The sequence below is a fragment of the Trypanosoma cruzi genome, genomic scaffold, assembly GCF_000209065.1.
Source record: "Trypanosoma cruzi strain CL Brener 1047053517117 genomic scaffold, whole genome shotgun sequence".
In the NCBI taxonomy this organism is placed as follows: Eukaryota; Euglenozoa; class Kinetoplastea; order Trypanosomatida; family Trypanosomatidae; genus Trypanosoma; species Trypanosoma cruzi.
Window position 1 is genome coordinate 51,152 of NW_001849565.1, and position 14,964 is coordinate 66,115.

A 14,964-nucleotide genomic window follows, 5' to 3' on the forward strand; every position below is an offset into this window, starting at 1 on the left:
TCGCTTCTGCCCATGCCTCCCCTCCAACCGCTTCTCCCGCTGCACCGCCAAAAGATTGATGACACGTCGCTCCTTTGCAGAAAGAAAAGAGGAGGCGCAGCACTGCTCGATGATGTCAAGAACAAGATTCCGGCAGCAGTCGACAAAAGAGTCCGACAATTTAGAAAGCCGCCTGGCACATTCGTGAGCGTCAAGTAGAAACGTCAAGACGCTTCTTCGGGAAGAGTTTGTGGAGAATGGCGGGGTTCGAGGAAATTCAGGATGCTCCACCTGCTCCAAGTGACGCCGCAGGACCAGCAGCAGCCGTGGCGGCCAGTCAACTCCCTCCATTCACAAATCTTGGGGTGGTCCGCTCACAAGGGATGACGTAACTTAGGCAGAAAACAAAAACTCACACGCATCCACAAAAAAAAAAGAAATAAAGAGGGAAAAAAAAAAAAGAAAGAAAAAAACAACTGTGAAGTTGGTCACGTATTCCTCAAATAATTTTCAGCAGATGCATGAGCAATACATATGCATAAATACACACAGAGAGAGAGAGAGAAAAAAAAAGAAAAAGAAAATAACTATATATATATATATATATATATGTATTTATGTATATATATGTGTGTATATACCGAGATTTCCTTACGGTTTCTTATGCTCTCGCAAGTATTAATTGCGGGGTTAGACATGCAACAAAAGCCGACTGTAAAGCTCAAATAACGCCTCAAGAAGACAGTCGCACCGCTCCCGATCGGCTTTCAACTTCGACTCCCTCTCCTGCAGGGCAATAAGAGCCGCCTTGCAGCCATCCTCGCCCTCCACGGCCTTGCCATTACGTGCCAACAACTCGGCCTCACGCAGATTCAGTTCGCGTGTTCGCTCCTCGACGGTAACACGCATTGCAGAGAGACGTTCCCGTAAATTCGCAAGATGTTCACTCTCCTGCAGCAGACTTTGACGTTCCTGTTCAAGAGCCGCCTCACGCCGCGCCAAATCTCGTTCACGAGTGGCGATTTCCGCATCTTTCCGTCTCCATTGTGATGCGTGCTTCTCTAACTTTGCGACAAGGTCCTCCCACTCCCCTAACATCGCTGTAGCTTTTTGGACGCCACCACCACTGTAAATGTTGCCGCCGTCTTCTACAGCGCTGCGATTGCGGAGAGAACTGAGCGCATCCTCCACATGTTGTTGCCACCCTTCCTGGGACGGCTGCATCCCAATGGCAACTGCCCGTTCCAGCAAATTTTCCCTCGCCGCCAGCTCGGCCTCTTGACGCCCTAAAATACGTTCCGCCCGCTCAAGGGCCTCAATACGCAAACGGTACGCATCAGTAGTGTACATTTCAGAGCTTGATGGCTCTTCTATTCTCATGCAATTTTATTCCGGCAAAACCGCACAAACGAGCAGTGGAAAGACGGCAAACTTTATTAACACTATAAAAGATGCAAAAAAAAAAAAAAACACAAGAATCTATAATCTAAAATATAATCCCGTCCCCTCTAAACAATTAAATAAATGGATGTTCTCTATCTGATCAATTAAGCCGCGTAATGTGCGTTGATACGGAAATCCAGGTTATGTCCGCTAATTCCAAAGAAAAAAAAAAAAAAGCAATCAAAACAAAAACAAAAGGAATGAGCAGTAATGACATCAACATGCATATAAGAAGTTTCACTGAATTCAAATGGCATCGGAAGTTTGTGTGTGTGTGTGTGTGTTTGTATGCATGCACAAATGATATGCTTTACGTGTACTCTACAGAGAAAACGTAAATCCTCTTCTCCCACATCTTTTTTTTGTTTTTGTTTTTGTTTTTTTGCTTTCCTTTTTTTTCTTGCGTGTGTATTCAACTTCCTTTTTTGTTTGTTTGTTTGATTTGTGTTTTTGTTTTTCTTTTGTTTTGTTTTGTTTTTGTTTTTGTTGTTTTTGTTGATGATGATGATTTTGTTGTTGTTGTTTCTCTTCCTTCATCAGCAGATGATGCCATTCACACCGCTGGAGACTCACGCGGCTGCACGACAAGCCACAATGTCACATGGAACGTGAGTAGCCGCGATAAGATAGTAACCCTGGTGTTCCGTGGAGAAGAGAAGGGCGTAATCGTATGCGTAGTTCTGCAAAGGATTCTCTTTCCCGTGCGGAGCTTTTGCCTTGGGTTGTGAACGCAAGTTGAGCCACTGGATGGCTTCGTTAAGGTTGTCCTTTCCAATGCCAACAACCGAGGTGATGTTGAACTTCATCTCACGCGGGGTCACTTGATAAATGACGGTACACCATGATGCATCCCAGATGCGACTCCGCAACTCCTCCTCACGCTTAACAACGCGCGAGGTGGAAGGAAGTGAGGGGGTATCCTCACCATTGCTTTCATTTTTTGTATGGTTTGACATGGCAACAACGCGTTTCAGCCAAGGCGACTTCTCCGTGGCCACTTCTTGAGAAGCACTATGAACATTTGCCCCGGTGTTGGGGCTGCAATGAATGCTCCCAGCATGTGAAAACATCTGCGACAACAGCGCCGCGCTGTTCTTGTATTCTCGGGCGTAGCGACGAAGCATGACGCGTTTATCTCCTGGACCAACATTGTCGCTTGCAAGAATGACATTGTGCGCCACGCAATATTCTGCGGGCCAGTAAATCGACCTGTTGTTCAGCGCCTCTACCACCTCCGGCACAGACGCAAAGTGCGCAGAAACATCAAATGCGAGTTCATGACTGTTTAACTTCTCATTGTTCTTCAAAGTATATGAGTGCGAGGTCCGCCACCGTGGCACGGCCTGCTGCTGTTGTTGTTGTTGTTGCTGCTGCTGCAAAAGCCGTTCAATGATGACGCTCCCCCCGCCCTTTGCTGCCGTCGTGATGCCTTTCCCCGCCGCCTCCGCGCTAAGAATGGCGGGGTCTGTCATGATTGCTGGCGTGGCCGTCGACGCCGGCGAGCCACGCGAGTTCGCACTTTTCGCGCTGCGTGGCTGCGGGATGGTAATCGCCGCCGCACCGCGACATGAGAGTGTGACGGTGGTGATGCCTGCCGATGCCTTTGCTCCTGCCGCCGCCGATAACAGCGCCTCGTGAGTGAGATGCGTCGCGGCAAATTTCGAAGACTTCACCCACACGGACCACTCCTGCTGCCCGACGCCCCCGTGGCCGCCGCTGTTTTTCTCCACCGACTCCTCCGCGGCATCGCTGAAGCCCTTCGCGGTGCACACGGCATGCAGTTCCGCACTCGTCTCCAAACTCAACGCACCCGTCTGCGACAAAAACAGGTTTGAGACGAGCAGGACAAGATCTGCGTTCACAAGCTGCGGGAAAAGGTGCGTGAGAACTGCCACGCGTTGCCAGAGCATGGCGGCAGGGTCAATGTAGACCGCGGAGACCGTCATTGAGGCACCCGCAAACGAGCGTACCTGCAGCATCATGAAGAAGCGGACACACCCACCGCCGCCCAGGCTGCTGTCCAGCAATTTGACAGCGCTATCGGCGCTCTCGCAGACCACGCCGACGCGCACGAGCGCAAGGCTGCCCTTCTCGGCCCCCTCCCGCGGCTCATAGCGAACGAGTTCCGTAATACCGTACATCTTGCGCACATAAGATGACTGCATCATCTGCTGCCGCGCCACCAGCGTGGCGTTGTGGACAAAAACAAACGACGGCGACGAGGCGGCGAGGGCGTTGTTGAAACTCTCCATCTCTCCAACCGACGAGATCCCCCCGCTGAGGTCAATAGTGCTCACTGAGAAGGCCTTTGCCAATGATGCAGGCGCCGTCCCCCCTGTTGATGTTCCTGTCGCCTCTGCCGCAGATGAGGGGCGTCTTTCCGTCCACGACGGACCCTCCTCGAAGTACTTCAGCCTCACAGGAATCATTGCGCACTTCCCCCGCACACACTCACACTCACTTTCCGCCCCACCCACCTACTGCCGAGAAAAAGAGAGAGAGAGAGAGAGAGAGAAGAAAGCAGAAGTGAAAAAAAAAATCCCTTACACCAATATGCACATGTTGTTGTTGTTGTTTTTTACACCATCCCCAATGCCGGGAGAGAGACCAATTCTCCTTTTAAGCCCCCAACTCCGGTTCAGTAAATAGCATCGCTGAACATTCAGGTGAAACCCTCCACCTCGTGCATGGGAAGTGACCGTTCAGACAGACAGACCGTGTTTTTCGTTAAAGAGACACATACCACAAAGTGTATATATAGGTCTGCATATATTTCTTTTTCCTCCGCCAGGCTAGCTGCAAAGATTTCTTCCTCTGACATCGGCAGGGGATCAACAACCACGACAACACAATTCCCTCGCAGTTACACAGTCGTAAAACGCAATTTTGTTGTTGTTGTTGTTGTTGTTGTTCCCATGCAGTCACCGACATCCTCTTCGTCTTGACGCAGTCAATCCCCCGCCCTGCTCCAAGCATAGAAAGACAGTGCGCATAAGTGTTTCACGCCTCCCTTCAGCCGTCTGGAATTTTCTTGAGTCTCCCTCTCTCTGTTTGTTCGGGCCTAAAAAAACACCCAAAGAACAAAGGGACGTAGAAACGAGGGCAAATAAAAAACAATGTCTTCATACAGCCACCAAAAAAAAAAAACACCCGCCAACACGCAAATTGCACATCTTTCCCTCATGTTACAAGCCAAGACATAACCTACATTAATGGGGTCTGGGAGAATACCGTCACGCGGCCTCCCCGCTCTGCAGACTCTCCCCCTGTTCCCCAAATCTCATTTATCCCTCTTACATAAACACTCCAATCATCGCAGCGATCGAGTTAAGACTCGTCAGCAGCAACGGGGGAAATTCTTCTTTCCCTGTGTCCTTCACTGTGCGTCCAGAAAAGCCCTCCTCGAAGGCATTGCGGTTTTTCGCGCAATGAACCTGCGCGGTGCTCCAGCTCCATCCGCTTCTGACGACGCGTCTCTAATGAAAGCATACATAGGCGACGCTGCGTAGCGCAAAACGTGATGAACGCACTGTTCCTTTCTAGCCACAAAGTGTGCACAGCATCCCGCACCTCGCTGCGTCGTCGATTCTCCGCGGTCTGTTCTTTCGCCACCAGATCCTTCGCACACGGTCTTTGAAAACACGCTTCGTGCGTTGCTTGTCCAGACATCAGCTGCAGATCTCTTCGCTCCCGCGCACGACGCTGCAGCTGCATCCGCTGCTCCTCGTGCATCCCACCGTGCACCGTCGAGCGGCTGGCTTCGCTCAAAGGCAATAAATAATGCTTATTTTTCTTGTGAGCAGAATGTGCAGCATCTGGCGATGGTGACATGACCACTTCCGGCACGGCGGCCACTGCAGGCCTGTACTGCCAACTGTTCGGTGCAATCTCAAAGGCATCAGGAAATGTCATCGTATCATACGGCCTTCCTTCGCAGAACTGCTCCACCAACACGAAGGGGGCCTTAGCGGTAAACACATCGCCTGGCGTCATGCCAACGCACGGCAATATAAAAAATAAAAAATAAAAATACACCGCTGTCAACTTAAAAAGAAAAAAAAAAGCAAGCAAAATAAAATAAAAGAGTCAAATATGCGCGCAGAGGGAAAAAAAAAAAAAAAAAGGGATCATACATACACACAGAGAGAGAGAAAGAAATAATAATAATAAACAATACATTTTATTTGACAAAAATCAAAACAAAGACTCTTCCTACCAATAAAAATAAATAAATAAATAAATAAAAAACAAAAAAGAAAAAAAGAAAAAAAAAGCAAGTCACACCTTCTGTTTTTAATTTACCGTATGTCAACACCTAAAAAAAAAAATTTTTTATAACATAAATAAAAATTGTTGACAAGAAAAAAAAAAAAAAACATATATTCTACTCCTTGTCGTCCAGCACGGCAACGCCAGGAAGAGTCTTGCCTTCCAGCAGCTCCAGCGACGCGCCACCACCCGTCGACACGTGGGACATGCGCGGCGCCTCGCCACTCAGCTCCGCTGCGCTCGCACTGTCGCCGCCACCGATGATGCTCATCAACCCATGGTTCTGCGTGCTGTCGCCCATCACCTTCGCGATCGCAAACGTGCCCTTCGAGTACGGCGCCATCTCAAACACACCCATCGGACCGTTCCAGATCGCACTCTTGCACTTCGCCACAACCTCAACGTACTTCTCAATCGTCCTCGGGCCGATGTCCAGCGCCATGTAGCCGTCAGGGATGTCCACGCCCTCCGTCACCAACGGTGCCTCCACAGCCTTGAATTCGGTGTGGCACACGTGGTCCACGGGCAGCAGCACAGTCACCTTGCGGTCCTCGGCCTTTTTCAGCAGCGAGCGTGCGAGGTCCAGCTTGTCCTCCTCGCACATCGAGCTCCCAATCTTGTGGCCCTGCGCCTTCAGAAACGTGTACGCCATCGCGCCACCGATGATCAGGTGGTCAATGCGCTGCAGCATGTTGTCCAGCAGCTGGATCTTGTCGCTCACTTTCGCGCCGCCCACAATCGCCACCAGCGGCCGCGCTGGGCTGCCCAGCACCTTCGCGAAGTACGAGATCTCCTTCTCCATCAAGTAGCCGGCGGCACCGTGGCCAAGCACCTTTGGAATGCCCGTCATCGTCGCACTCTCGCGGTGGGCTGTGCCAAAGGCGTCACTGATGTACACGTCGCCGTACGACGCCAGCACGCGTGCCATTGCGTCACGCTCCTCCTCCTTCTTACTTCCCTCCTCCACGTAGAAGCGCACGTTCTCGAGCAGCACAACGCCTCCAGGAGACAGCTTTTCGACCGTAGATGCCGCCTTCAGGCAGTCCGGCGCAAACACCACAGGGACATTGAGAAGCTCGCCGAGGCGTTCTGCCACAGGCTTCAACGTCGCTCCAGCTTCGTACCCGGGCACACTGTCGTCGCCGCAAGCAGCGGCAGCAGCCATCGTCACCCCCTTTGGCCGGCCAAGGTGGCTCATAAGCACGCAACTCCCGCCAGACTCCAGGACCTTCTTGATCGTCGGAAGCGCGGAGCGGATGCGGTAGTCGTTCGTGATCTTCCCATCTTTCACTGGGACGTTGAAGTCCACGCGGATAAGGACTCTCTTGCCCTTCACGTCAACCTGATCGATGCCCTTCTTCTCCTTCAGTGCCATCCGTTCGATGTTCTTTGTGTAATTTTTAATGCCTTACGCCTGAAAAATATCAGAAACTTCCTATTTTTTTTTTCTTTTTTTGTTTCTGTTTTTTGTATTTGAAAGAAAATATGTTCACTGTTTGTTATAGCTTTTGGCTTTTGTTATCTGCCGTGGCGTCAAGAAGCAGACACGCATAGAAAGCGCAAAAGAAAAAAAAGCATGAATAAGTGGCAAACGCTAACACAAACCGCAATGGAATATAACACGTCACGTCGCAAACAAAAAAAAAAAAAAAAAAAGAATTACACATAAAAAAGAAAAAAAAAAAGAGTAAACTTTAAAAAAGAGGGCGAAGAGAATGTACAACGCATTGTGCGCCGTCACCAACGAAAATAACGTTGCTTTTTTCTTTCTTTTTTTCTAATCCACACAACACACAGGTCGCGTTACTCCTTGTCGTCCAGCACGGCAACGCCAGGAAGAGTCTTGCCTTCCAGCAGCTCCAGCGACGCGCCACCACCCGTCGACACGTGGGACATGCGCGGCGCCTCGCCACTCAGCTCCGCTGCGCTCGCACTGTCGCCGCCACCGATGATGCTCATCAACCCATGGTTCTGCGTGCTGTCGCCCATCACCTTCGCGATCGCAAACGTGCCCTTCGAGTACGGCGCCATCTCAAACACACCCATCGGACCGTTCCAGATCGCACTCTTGCACTTCGCCACAACCTCAACGTACTTCTCAATCGTCCTCGGGCCGATGTCCAGCGCCATGTAGCCGTCAGGGATGTCCACGCCCTCCGTCACCAACGGTGCCTCCACAGCCTTGAATTCGGTGTGGCACACGTGGTCCACGGGCAGCAGCACAGTCACCTTGCGGTCCTCGGCCTTTTTCAGCAGCGAGCGTGCGAGGTCCAGCTTGTCCTCCTCGCACATCGAGCTCCCAATCTTGTGGCCCTGCGCCTTCAGAAACGTGTACGCCATCGCGCCACCAATGATCAGGTGGTCAATGCGCTGCAGCATGTTGTCCAGCAGCTGGATCTTGTCGCTCACTTTAGCGCCGCCCACAATCGCCACCAGCGGCCGCGCTGGGCTGCCCAGCACCTTCGCGAAGTACGAGATCTCCTTCTCCATCAAGTAGCCGGCGGCACCGTGGCCAAGCACCTTTGGAATGCCCGTCATCGTCGCACTCTCGCGGTGGGCTGTGCCAAAGGCGTCACTGATGTACACGTCGCCGTACGACGCCAGCACGCGTGCCATTGCGTCACGCTCCTCCTCCTTCTTGCTTCCCTCCTCCACGTAGAAGCGCACGTTCTCGAGCAGCATAACCTCACCTCTCCTGAGAAGACTTATTTCCATCTTGGCATCCATACAATCGTGAGCAAAGTAAACGTGTTGATTAAGCAACTCAGCAAGTCGCACGGCAATTGGTCGTAGAGTAAGTTTTTCTTCATATCCTGAACTGAGGCTGAGCTGCGGAAAGATTTGTTCTTTATTTTCAGAAATGTACCGCACTAGCAACGTTTGCTTCTCCTCTTCCGGCAACCGTGAAAAGACAGCAGTCTTGCCAGACCCCTCGCTGAGTGAAAGTCTGGAAGCCTCATCCTTTGCACTGGAGAGTGCCAAAATCTTTGCCTTCTCCTCACCCGAAAGTACGGCAAAAAAGGCGGTCTTCCCTCTGCTGTCGTTAAACAGCCCTCCATGGTACCTCTTTTGAATGTCTTTCTTCGCAGAGGTGTATGACACGCCTTTGGGGCGGCCAAGGTGACTCATCAAGATACATATGCCCCCTTGATCAATCACACGACGGATTGTGGGGATGGCGGCGCGGATGCGATAATCGTTCGTGATGATCCCATTATGAATAGGGACGTTGAAGTCCACGCGGATGAGCACACGCTTGGCCGTGAGCGGCCAGACGTCGTCAACGGTCTTTTTAAGAATTAAAGTGCTTTGCATTAAAGCGACTCCTTTACTCCTTTTCGCTTCTATTTCTTCTGCTGCTGTTATTGTTAAAAAGGCAAAATAAAATAAAATAAATAAATAAATAAATAAATAATAGAAAGAAGTTGTTCCCAAAGTCCCCACGACTCGAGTTGAAAGTATTGCCGGTCGGCAAGCGAAAATAATAATAATAATAATAAGTGATCCAAAACGCCCATGAGGCCAAAAAAAAAAAAAAAGAGGGAATGACAACACACCGAGAAACGCCATCCGGAAGGGTATTCAACGCCTCCCCACACACACACGCACACACAGCGCAATATGCAACGGCATAAACTTCGGCCAACACGCATGATCCTCAGCCGCAGAAGGCAAAACAAATAAATAAACAGTTTGATTCCTTGCAAGCCATCGATTCCCTCGTTTTTTTTTTTTTTTCACTTTCATTTCCTGCGCATTCGTGCTCTCTCCCATTGTCGCTGTCACTTCCTTCCGCTTTTTTCCCCCCCATCGGGCAAATTCACTTTGCAGATAAAAATATGTAATAAAAAAAAAAAGATGTGCGCGACAGGATCTGAGGTGCGTGTCTCACTGCGGTGCCGAACTCAAACTCGCCGTGATGCGTTGCTCCAACTCCTGCAGCGCTGTCCAAACCGACGCGGGCACTGTCTCTCCCATCTCCTGCAGCATCTGCCCCTGTCGTACAAGCAAGACAAAAATTGTCTCCTGCAGCATGCGTCCCTCCTCCTTCCCAAGCACCGTGTCAGAAGATGTCATGCGATTCTCTAGCGAGGCCACACCCAATTGCAGCATCCGCACCGCATCCATCGAAGCAGGAAGATATGGGGCGTAACAGCCAAGAATGAGAGATGCCTCGGCTGACTGTTTCCCTTTCACCGCACATGCCAAGTCAAACGCGTACCGCAACACATCACCGGCCCGCGCGTCACGAAGAAAATGCAGCAGACGACCACACTCTCTGCCTATTCGCACAGCCTCTGCATCTCTTCTCTCTGCATTCTGGTTTGCCCGCACAACTCGAAGCCAAAGTTCCGCAGCCGTCAGCAAATCTTTGCCCTCATTAAAGGCAAGAAGAGTCGCACTACGATCAAGACAAACAAGAAGATCATTATTGAGCGGTATCTGACGGGCATCGCTGACTTCGCAAATGGCACGGGTGTGACGCGCCAACTCATGTGCCACGCTGCTGCCGGCCCCACGCCAGCGACGAGGCCAGAGTGAAAGCAGCACTTTTGTGCACTCCGCCACATGTGTGCTATCCGCCTTGGTTCGGAGTATCTGTGCAACCGAAGGGTGCATCGTCAGCGAGCCCTCATCCCACCGCTGATCGCATAGGCCTAACCCAGCAGCTTGCATAACAAAAGCTTCCCCCGATTCATCACCAACTAAACGATCCACAACAGCATAAGAAACACCGCTAATATCAAATAACGCAGTCATCACCAGTACACGGATGCCTCCTGGCTTATGCGTCTCAAGCCCCGCAAGCGCAATCTCCACTAGAACGCCAATGGCGTAGGAAACACTCAGGGTTCCATTTCCATCGATGCCCTTTGCGAGTAGCTCTCTCTTTAGTTCCTCTGGGCTGGTAGAACCGTTCTCCATTAGACACAATGCAACATGCATAAGAAGCGGAACATATCCAAGAGCAAAAAGCACATCAGCTACAGTTTTCGATTCTTCGAACTCCGTTAAATGTGAAAATTGCGCCACGCCATCGGGAGACAGGGGTTGGACATCTATTGTGCCCACCTTCGTTGAGCTTTCAATAGGAACGCTCGTGGTGAGCAGTGTGTAAACGTTTGTGTGCTTAGGAATGTGACGGAGTGCCTCATGCGGGTCATCGACACTGTCAATAACCAAAAGCACGTCCTTTTCCTTGCGACCCCGCATGGAATGAAAAAATTGAAGTAATTCTGAAGGCAATGAGCCCCCTCTGGCATCAAACCACTGAATGCATGTGAAGCGCTCACTTCGCCGCGCCCGATCACAGAACTCTGCCGCTATGGAAGACTTGCCGATACCGTCTGGCCCAGTAATGGCCTGGATGTGGCGCCCGGACAGCAAATTTTGCCAGAGTGACAGCAGCTCCGCATCACGGCCAACAGTGCGAGACATAACAGGAACGTTAAAGAGAATGGGATGTGCCGATGCCGACTCCAGCTCCGGATTCGACGCATTGGCGCCAGAAGTGAGCATCCTGCGCTGACCGAGAAGCCGTACGCATCGGTGTCCAGACAAACGCCACATGATTCTCCGTCTCCTTTTAGTCCGTGTTCTTCTCGTACTTTACCCCACCCTGGCAATTCAGCGCATGGAACAATTGCATGAAGCGAAAACGAGGAAAACAAAAAAAGAGGGAGTGGGCATGTGGGCAAAAAAAGCAACAAAATAATAATAAACATGAATGAATAATAAAAAAAAACATGACGATCACAGCAGCAAAAGACAAGGAATCTCCCACTCTTCCTCTATCACTCTGCATGTTAAAAAGTATAAATTTAAAATAAAAAAAAACGATACAAAAAAAAAATAAATAATTCAAAAGAAGACACAAAAGAAAAAAGAAAATAAAATCAACAAGGCGGTAGCATCCATCCATTCATCTATTTTATGTTCGTCCCTTTCCCCAACTGTAACACATCTCCGCATGTTCATGTGTTACCACGGCTGACGTTGTGGCTGCAACAACAACAACAACAACATGAACGCCTCAACAAAGGTGTTGGAAGAGTCACGACGTCCATTTAGCACCCTTGGCGTGGGCGCTCAGGCCAGTAATCATGTTGCTCCAGTCCGCTGTCAACTTGTGAAGCTCATCCAACTCTCTTTCCCAGCGTTCGTACGGGCGCTTCTCGAAGTGACGTCTTTCGTCCCCATTCATCTTCGGCTGCTGCTGCTGCTGCTGCTGCTGCTGCTGCTGCAACCGATGCTTGACGGCTACCCGGCAGGGCATCGTCATTTCCGAATCACAATCGTTGCGTGAGAGAGCGGGTGGCATTTCGCCCCTCCACGCCGTCTGCACGCCTCTACTGACGTCGGCCCTATAAGAGCACGGAATGTTGCGGGTAATGGGAGAAAGTGGCATTGGAAACGGCAGCGGTGTGTTGGTAAACACCGTCTCTGCTTCCCTCCACGTGAACGAGTGCATGTTCAGAAGAAATACACTCGACACCCGTGCCAAGTTTGAACGCATTCCGCCGACAAGAATCAAATGCTCGCCAACCACCACAGCAGCGCACCCAGAAAGAGGCAGAGGGGCAGAAAATAATGATGATGATGATGATGATGATGGTGTTGTGTTCACGTGTGTCGTAACCGCCTCCCACGAACCTCCTTGTACATAAAGACGATGCAAATCGTTAAAGAAACGACTGGCGACTGAGCCGGCACCACCAAAAATGTACACATAGCAGCCCCACCGCCATGCACAGTGCGCTGTTCGGGGCAACGGGGTACAGTCGTTCTCCATCACGGGCTGCACAAAACCTGTTTCAGTGCTAATTAAAAACGTGTCATGCGATTCTCGATTTTTTACGCGCGATACACCACCAAAGAAACAAAGCAATGAGCCGCCCAATGGGGTCAGTGTCGACCCCCAATAATACAGCGGAAGGTTGAGTTTGATCATTGTCCAGCAAAAACTTGTCAAGTCAAGGCGGTACAAGCAGCCAAAGTCAACCGTCGGCTGCGTCTGTGGGGAATAAATATTGTATCCTCCAATCATGTACATGGAATTTCCTTGCACCGCGGCAGCGTGATGCGAGCGGTTGCATGGCACATCGCCGGTGCATTCTACCGATTCCCAGCGAGGCGGTGAAATCGACATGTCTAAAATATAAAGCACCCCGTTAGGCTCAAAATTTTGTGGCATCACGGGCCGCAGCCAAGAAGTGTCTCGAAAACGATCGGTTCCCATCTGCTGCAGCGTCTCACTATCAAGTCCGTCAGCCAACGTAAAGACATTATACGTGTTGTAGTGGACATCGTTCACCCCGACACTTGTGATGCCGCCAAAGACAACAAGCCGTGAGCCGTGTAAGCACGCCGAGTGGTACGCCCGCGGCAATGGGACCGCACCGTCACACACAAGTCGTCGCCATTCAAATGTTGAAAGAGCGAGACTGAACACGGATGCATTAAGGTAAAAGGCAGCTGTTTTCCCACCAACCACCACAATAGATTCGCCACACATTGTGGCCGTATGGCCTTCAAGGCCAAACTCCATGGATGGAAGCTGTAGCCCAAGTCAAAATAGACAGAAAGAGAAGGAAAACATATTGATTCATATATTTTTGTATGTGAAAGGCACCAGAAAAAAAAAAAAAAAAAGGAGCTTAATTCAAGACACAAGCAAGCGGTCAAGAGCAACCGCAAAAAAGAAAAAGAAAAGAAAAAAAAAGGCTCAATAAGAAAACAACACCAGATTCTTCAGTCGCCTCTTCAAAAAAAGCGTCTAAAACAGAAGATATTCAATCATCCCTTTGGAGTGTACGCCTTCCACGGCGAGTTGCCATCGATGATGCGTCTACTGGCGTTGCCGTCAGTTTCGCGGCTAAATGTTTTCATGAACCGTTCGAACTGCTCATCCACACGCTCCGCCGCCAGCTGCTGTGCTCCCTCCTGCCTGGCGTACTGCATTCTAGCCGTGTTTTCGTTTATCGGTATCGTGGCATCATTCAACGCCTTTTCGCACATGCAATTCACATCAGCATGGCTCGCCTCCATGCTGTCACGTGTGTTCCGCATATCCTCCACGTTTTTTCGCGATGCTCGCTCAAGTGATTCCCTTTCCTGTTGAATGCTTCCTTCGTAGCCAAGACTCATCTTGGACGGATAACGCCCCGTCTCCTGTCGGACTCTCTCCGCATCCTTCACGTAACTTTGGTTCATCTCCCTGTGAAGCGTGTCTGCCTCCTTCAGCTTGGCGGCACCGTAGCTGTTTATCGCCACCGCAACGTCGCCACCATCTTCACTGAAGACTTTGGCCTGGACCTCGTAATTGTCCTTCCAATCCACAGGAGCACCGTACTCGTCGGTGCAGGTCCCACGCACCAAAGCCCCATTCTCCCATATGCCTGCAAAAATGAGACGCGGCTCGTTTGCCAGGTATGTCTGGGACCCCTCTCCGTGGGCACGGCCGTGTTCGTTAAACTCGCCGTCGTACGTATACGTCGGAGTAAAAAGCTGACCGCGTTGAATGCACCCGTCCACAAAATCGCCCACGTACACAAACCCACCATCAAGCTTCATCTTGCAACCAATTCCATGCAATTTGCCGGCAAAAAACGTGCCCTCCTGCTCCGCTCCCGTGGCAAAGCGAAGCCTTCCGCGACCGTGTGGTTTGTTGTCAAGAAACTCGCCCTCGTACGTGAAGTCATGCTGCGTAAGTGTTCCACGAACAAACGCCTCGTCCCGCAGTAATCCCTCAAAGACCGTCTCCGTTGTCCCATTGGGTATGCGCACGACGCCCTCCACCAACTCGTCCTCACAGAACCGCCCCTTATAATACGTGCCGTCGGCCAGCCAGGCCTCGCCATCACCGTGCCGCTGCCATTGGGCATTGAAGGAGCCGCGGTAGAGATCCCCGTCGTCCTCCAGCTCACTGCCGCCCAGCGGAAATCCCCGCTCGGCGTCAAAGTGGCCGCGAAAGACACGGCCGTCAGGTGTTGTGGCGCATCCTTCAAGAAGAAAATCGGGATGCTTTGGGTTAAAAGTGCCGTCCAGCAGCAACCCGCTCGGAAGCCGCCGCGTGCAGAATCGCACGGCACGTCTTGTGAACATCACCGCGTCCTTTTCCCCTTTTTGTTCTTTTTGTTGTTTTTAACCCCCCTTCACTAATTCCCTCTTGGACTCACTCTACGCAGGCTTTAAACACAGAGACAAATATATATATACATGTAAAGAAAAAAAAAAAAAAAGGAAAATGCAAAAGAAGGCCCCTCGCAACGC

At 50.7% G+C, this 14,964-nt stretch overlaps 9 protein-coding genes across 9 annotated transcripts, besides 29 other annotated features; all 9 read right to left on the reverse strand.

Annotated features, from left to right (window-relative positions):
• Window positions 1–330, reverse strand: Tc00.1047053511419.4 (hypothetical protein, conserved; the record flags this gene model as incomplete). Its single annotated transcript, XM_803057.1, has 1 exon — window positions 1–330. A coding segment is annotated over one exon (330 nt), but the record flags the coding sequence as incomplete, so codon positions are not given.
• Window positions 1–1,776: a sequence feature (heterozygous, Esmeraldo-like haplotype).
• Window positions 406–452: a sequence feature (A-rich).
• Window positions 568–619: a microsatellite.
• Window positions 670–1,359, reverse strand: Tc00.1047053511419.10 (uncharacterized protein; the record flags this gene model as incomplete). Its single annotated transcript, XM_803049.1, has 1 exon — window positions 670–1,359. One exon carries the CDS (start codon window positions 1,357–1,359, stop codon window positions 670–672), a length of 690 nt encoding a protein of 229 aa, XP_808142.1.
• Window positions 1,688–1,713: a microsatellite.
• Window positions 1,777–1,940: a sequence feature (areas merged during assembly that could not be assigned to a particular haplotype. This can correspond to areas where the two haplotypes were merged or to regions with more than two copies in the genome that were merged during assembly.).
• Window positions 1,782–1,919: a sequence feature (T-rich).
• Window positions 1,941–4,569: a sequence feature (heterozygous, Esmeraldo-like haplotype).
• On the reverse strand, window positions 1,992–3,851 carry Tc00.1047053511419.20 (hypothetical protein, conserved; the record flags this gene model as incomplete). The annotated part of the gene is made up of 1 exon (XM_803050.1): window positions 1,992–3,851. The coding sequence occupies one exon, from the start codon at window positions 3,849–3,851 to the stop codon at window positions 1,992–1,994; it is 1,860 nt and encodes a 619-aa protein (XP_808143.1).
• Window positions 2,766–2,799: a microsatellite.
• Window positions 3,908–3,937: a microsatellite.
• Window positions 4,309–4,334: a microsatellite.
• Window positions 4,570–4,591: a sequence feature (areas merged during assembly that could not be assigned to a particular haplotype. This can correspond to areas where the two haplotypes were merged or to regions with more than two copies in the genome that were merged during assembly.).
• Window positions 4,592–5,693: a sequence feature (areas merged during assembly that could not be assigned to a particular haplotype. This can correspond to areas where the two haplotypes were merged or to regions with more than two copies in the genome that were merged during assembly.).
• Tc00.1047053511419.30 (hypothetical protein, conserved) lies at window positions 4,750–5,415 on the reverse strand (the record flags this gene model as incomplete). Its single annotated transcript, XM_803051.1, has 1 exon — window positions 4,750–5,415. One exon carries the CDS (start codon window positions 5,413–5,415, stop codon window positions 4,750–4,752), a length of 666 nt encoding a protein of 221 aa, XP_808144.1.
• Window positions 5,429–5,454: a sequence feature (AT_rich).
• Window positions 5,470–5,545: a sequence feature (A-rich).
• Window positions 5,643–5,695: a sequence feature (A-rich).
• Window positions 5,694–5,804: a sequence feature (haploid, Esmeraldo-like haplotype).
• Window positions 5,739–5,774: a sequence feature (AT_rich).
• Window positions 5,805–5,807: a sequence feature (haploid, non-Esmeraldo-like haplotype).
• Tc00.1047053511419.40 (phosphoglycerate kinase, putative) lies at window positions 5,807–7,066 on the reverse strand (the record flags this gene model as incomplete). Its single annotated transcript, XM_803052.1, has 1 exon — window positions 5,807–7,066. The coding sequence occupies one exon, from the start codon at window positions 7,064–7,066 to the stop codon at window positions 5,807–5,809; it is 1,260 nt and encodes a 419-aa protein (XP_808145.1).
• Window positions 5,808–5,923: a sequence feature (areas not merged during assembly with more than two copies in the genome that could not be assigned to a particular haplotype).
• Window positions 5,924–14,964: a sequence feature (heterozygous, Esmeraldo-like haplotype).
• Window positions 7,130–7,166: a sequence feature (T-rich).
• Window positions 7,325–7,376: a sequence feature (A-rich).
• Tc00.1047053511419.50 (phosphoglycerate kinase, putative) lies at window positions 7,495–9,261 on the reverse strand (the record flags this gene model as incomplete). The annotated part of the gene is made up of 1 exon (XM_803053.1): window positions 7,495–9,261. The coding sequence occupies one exon, from the start codon at window positions 9,259–9,261 to the stop codon at window positions 7,495–7,497; it is 1,767 nt and encodes a 588-aa protein (XP_808146.1).
• Window positions 9,081–9,106: a microsatellite.
• Window positions 9,172–9,191: a microsatellite.
• Window positions 9,580–11,262, reverse strand: Tc00.1047053511419.60 (hypothetical protein, conserved; the record flags this gene model as incomplete). The annotated part of the gene is made up of 1 exon (XM_803054.1): window positions 9,580–11,262. One exon carries the CDS (start codon window positions 11,260–11,262, stop codon window positions 9,580–9,582), a length of 1,683 nt encoding a protein of 560 aa, XP_808147.1.
• Window positions 11,516–11,588: a sequence feature (A-rich).
• Window positions 11,698–11,717: a microsatellite.
• On the reverse strand, window positions 11,747–13,240 carry Tc00.1047053511419.70 (uncharacterized protein; the record flags this gene model as incomplete). Its single annotated transcript, XM_803055.1, has 1 exon — window positions 11,747–13,240. The coding sequence occupies one exon, from the start codon at window positions 13,238–13,240 to the stop codon at window positions 11,747–11,749; it is 1,494 nt and encodes a 497-aa protein (XP_808148.1).
• Window positions 11,902–11,936: a microsatellite.
• Window positions 12,280–12,309: a microsatellite.
• Window positions 13,388–13,414: a microsatellite.
• On the reverse strand, window positions 13,489–14,796 carry Tc00.1047053511419.80 (hypothetical protein, conserved; the record flags this gene model as incomplete). Its single annotated transcript, XM_803056.1, has 1 exon — window positions 13,489–14,796. One exon carries the CDS (start codon window positions 14,794–14,796, stop codon window positions 13,489–13,491), a length of 1,308 nt encoding a protein of 435 aa, XP_808149.1.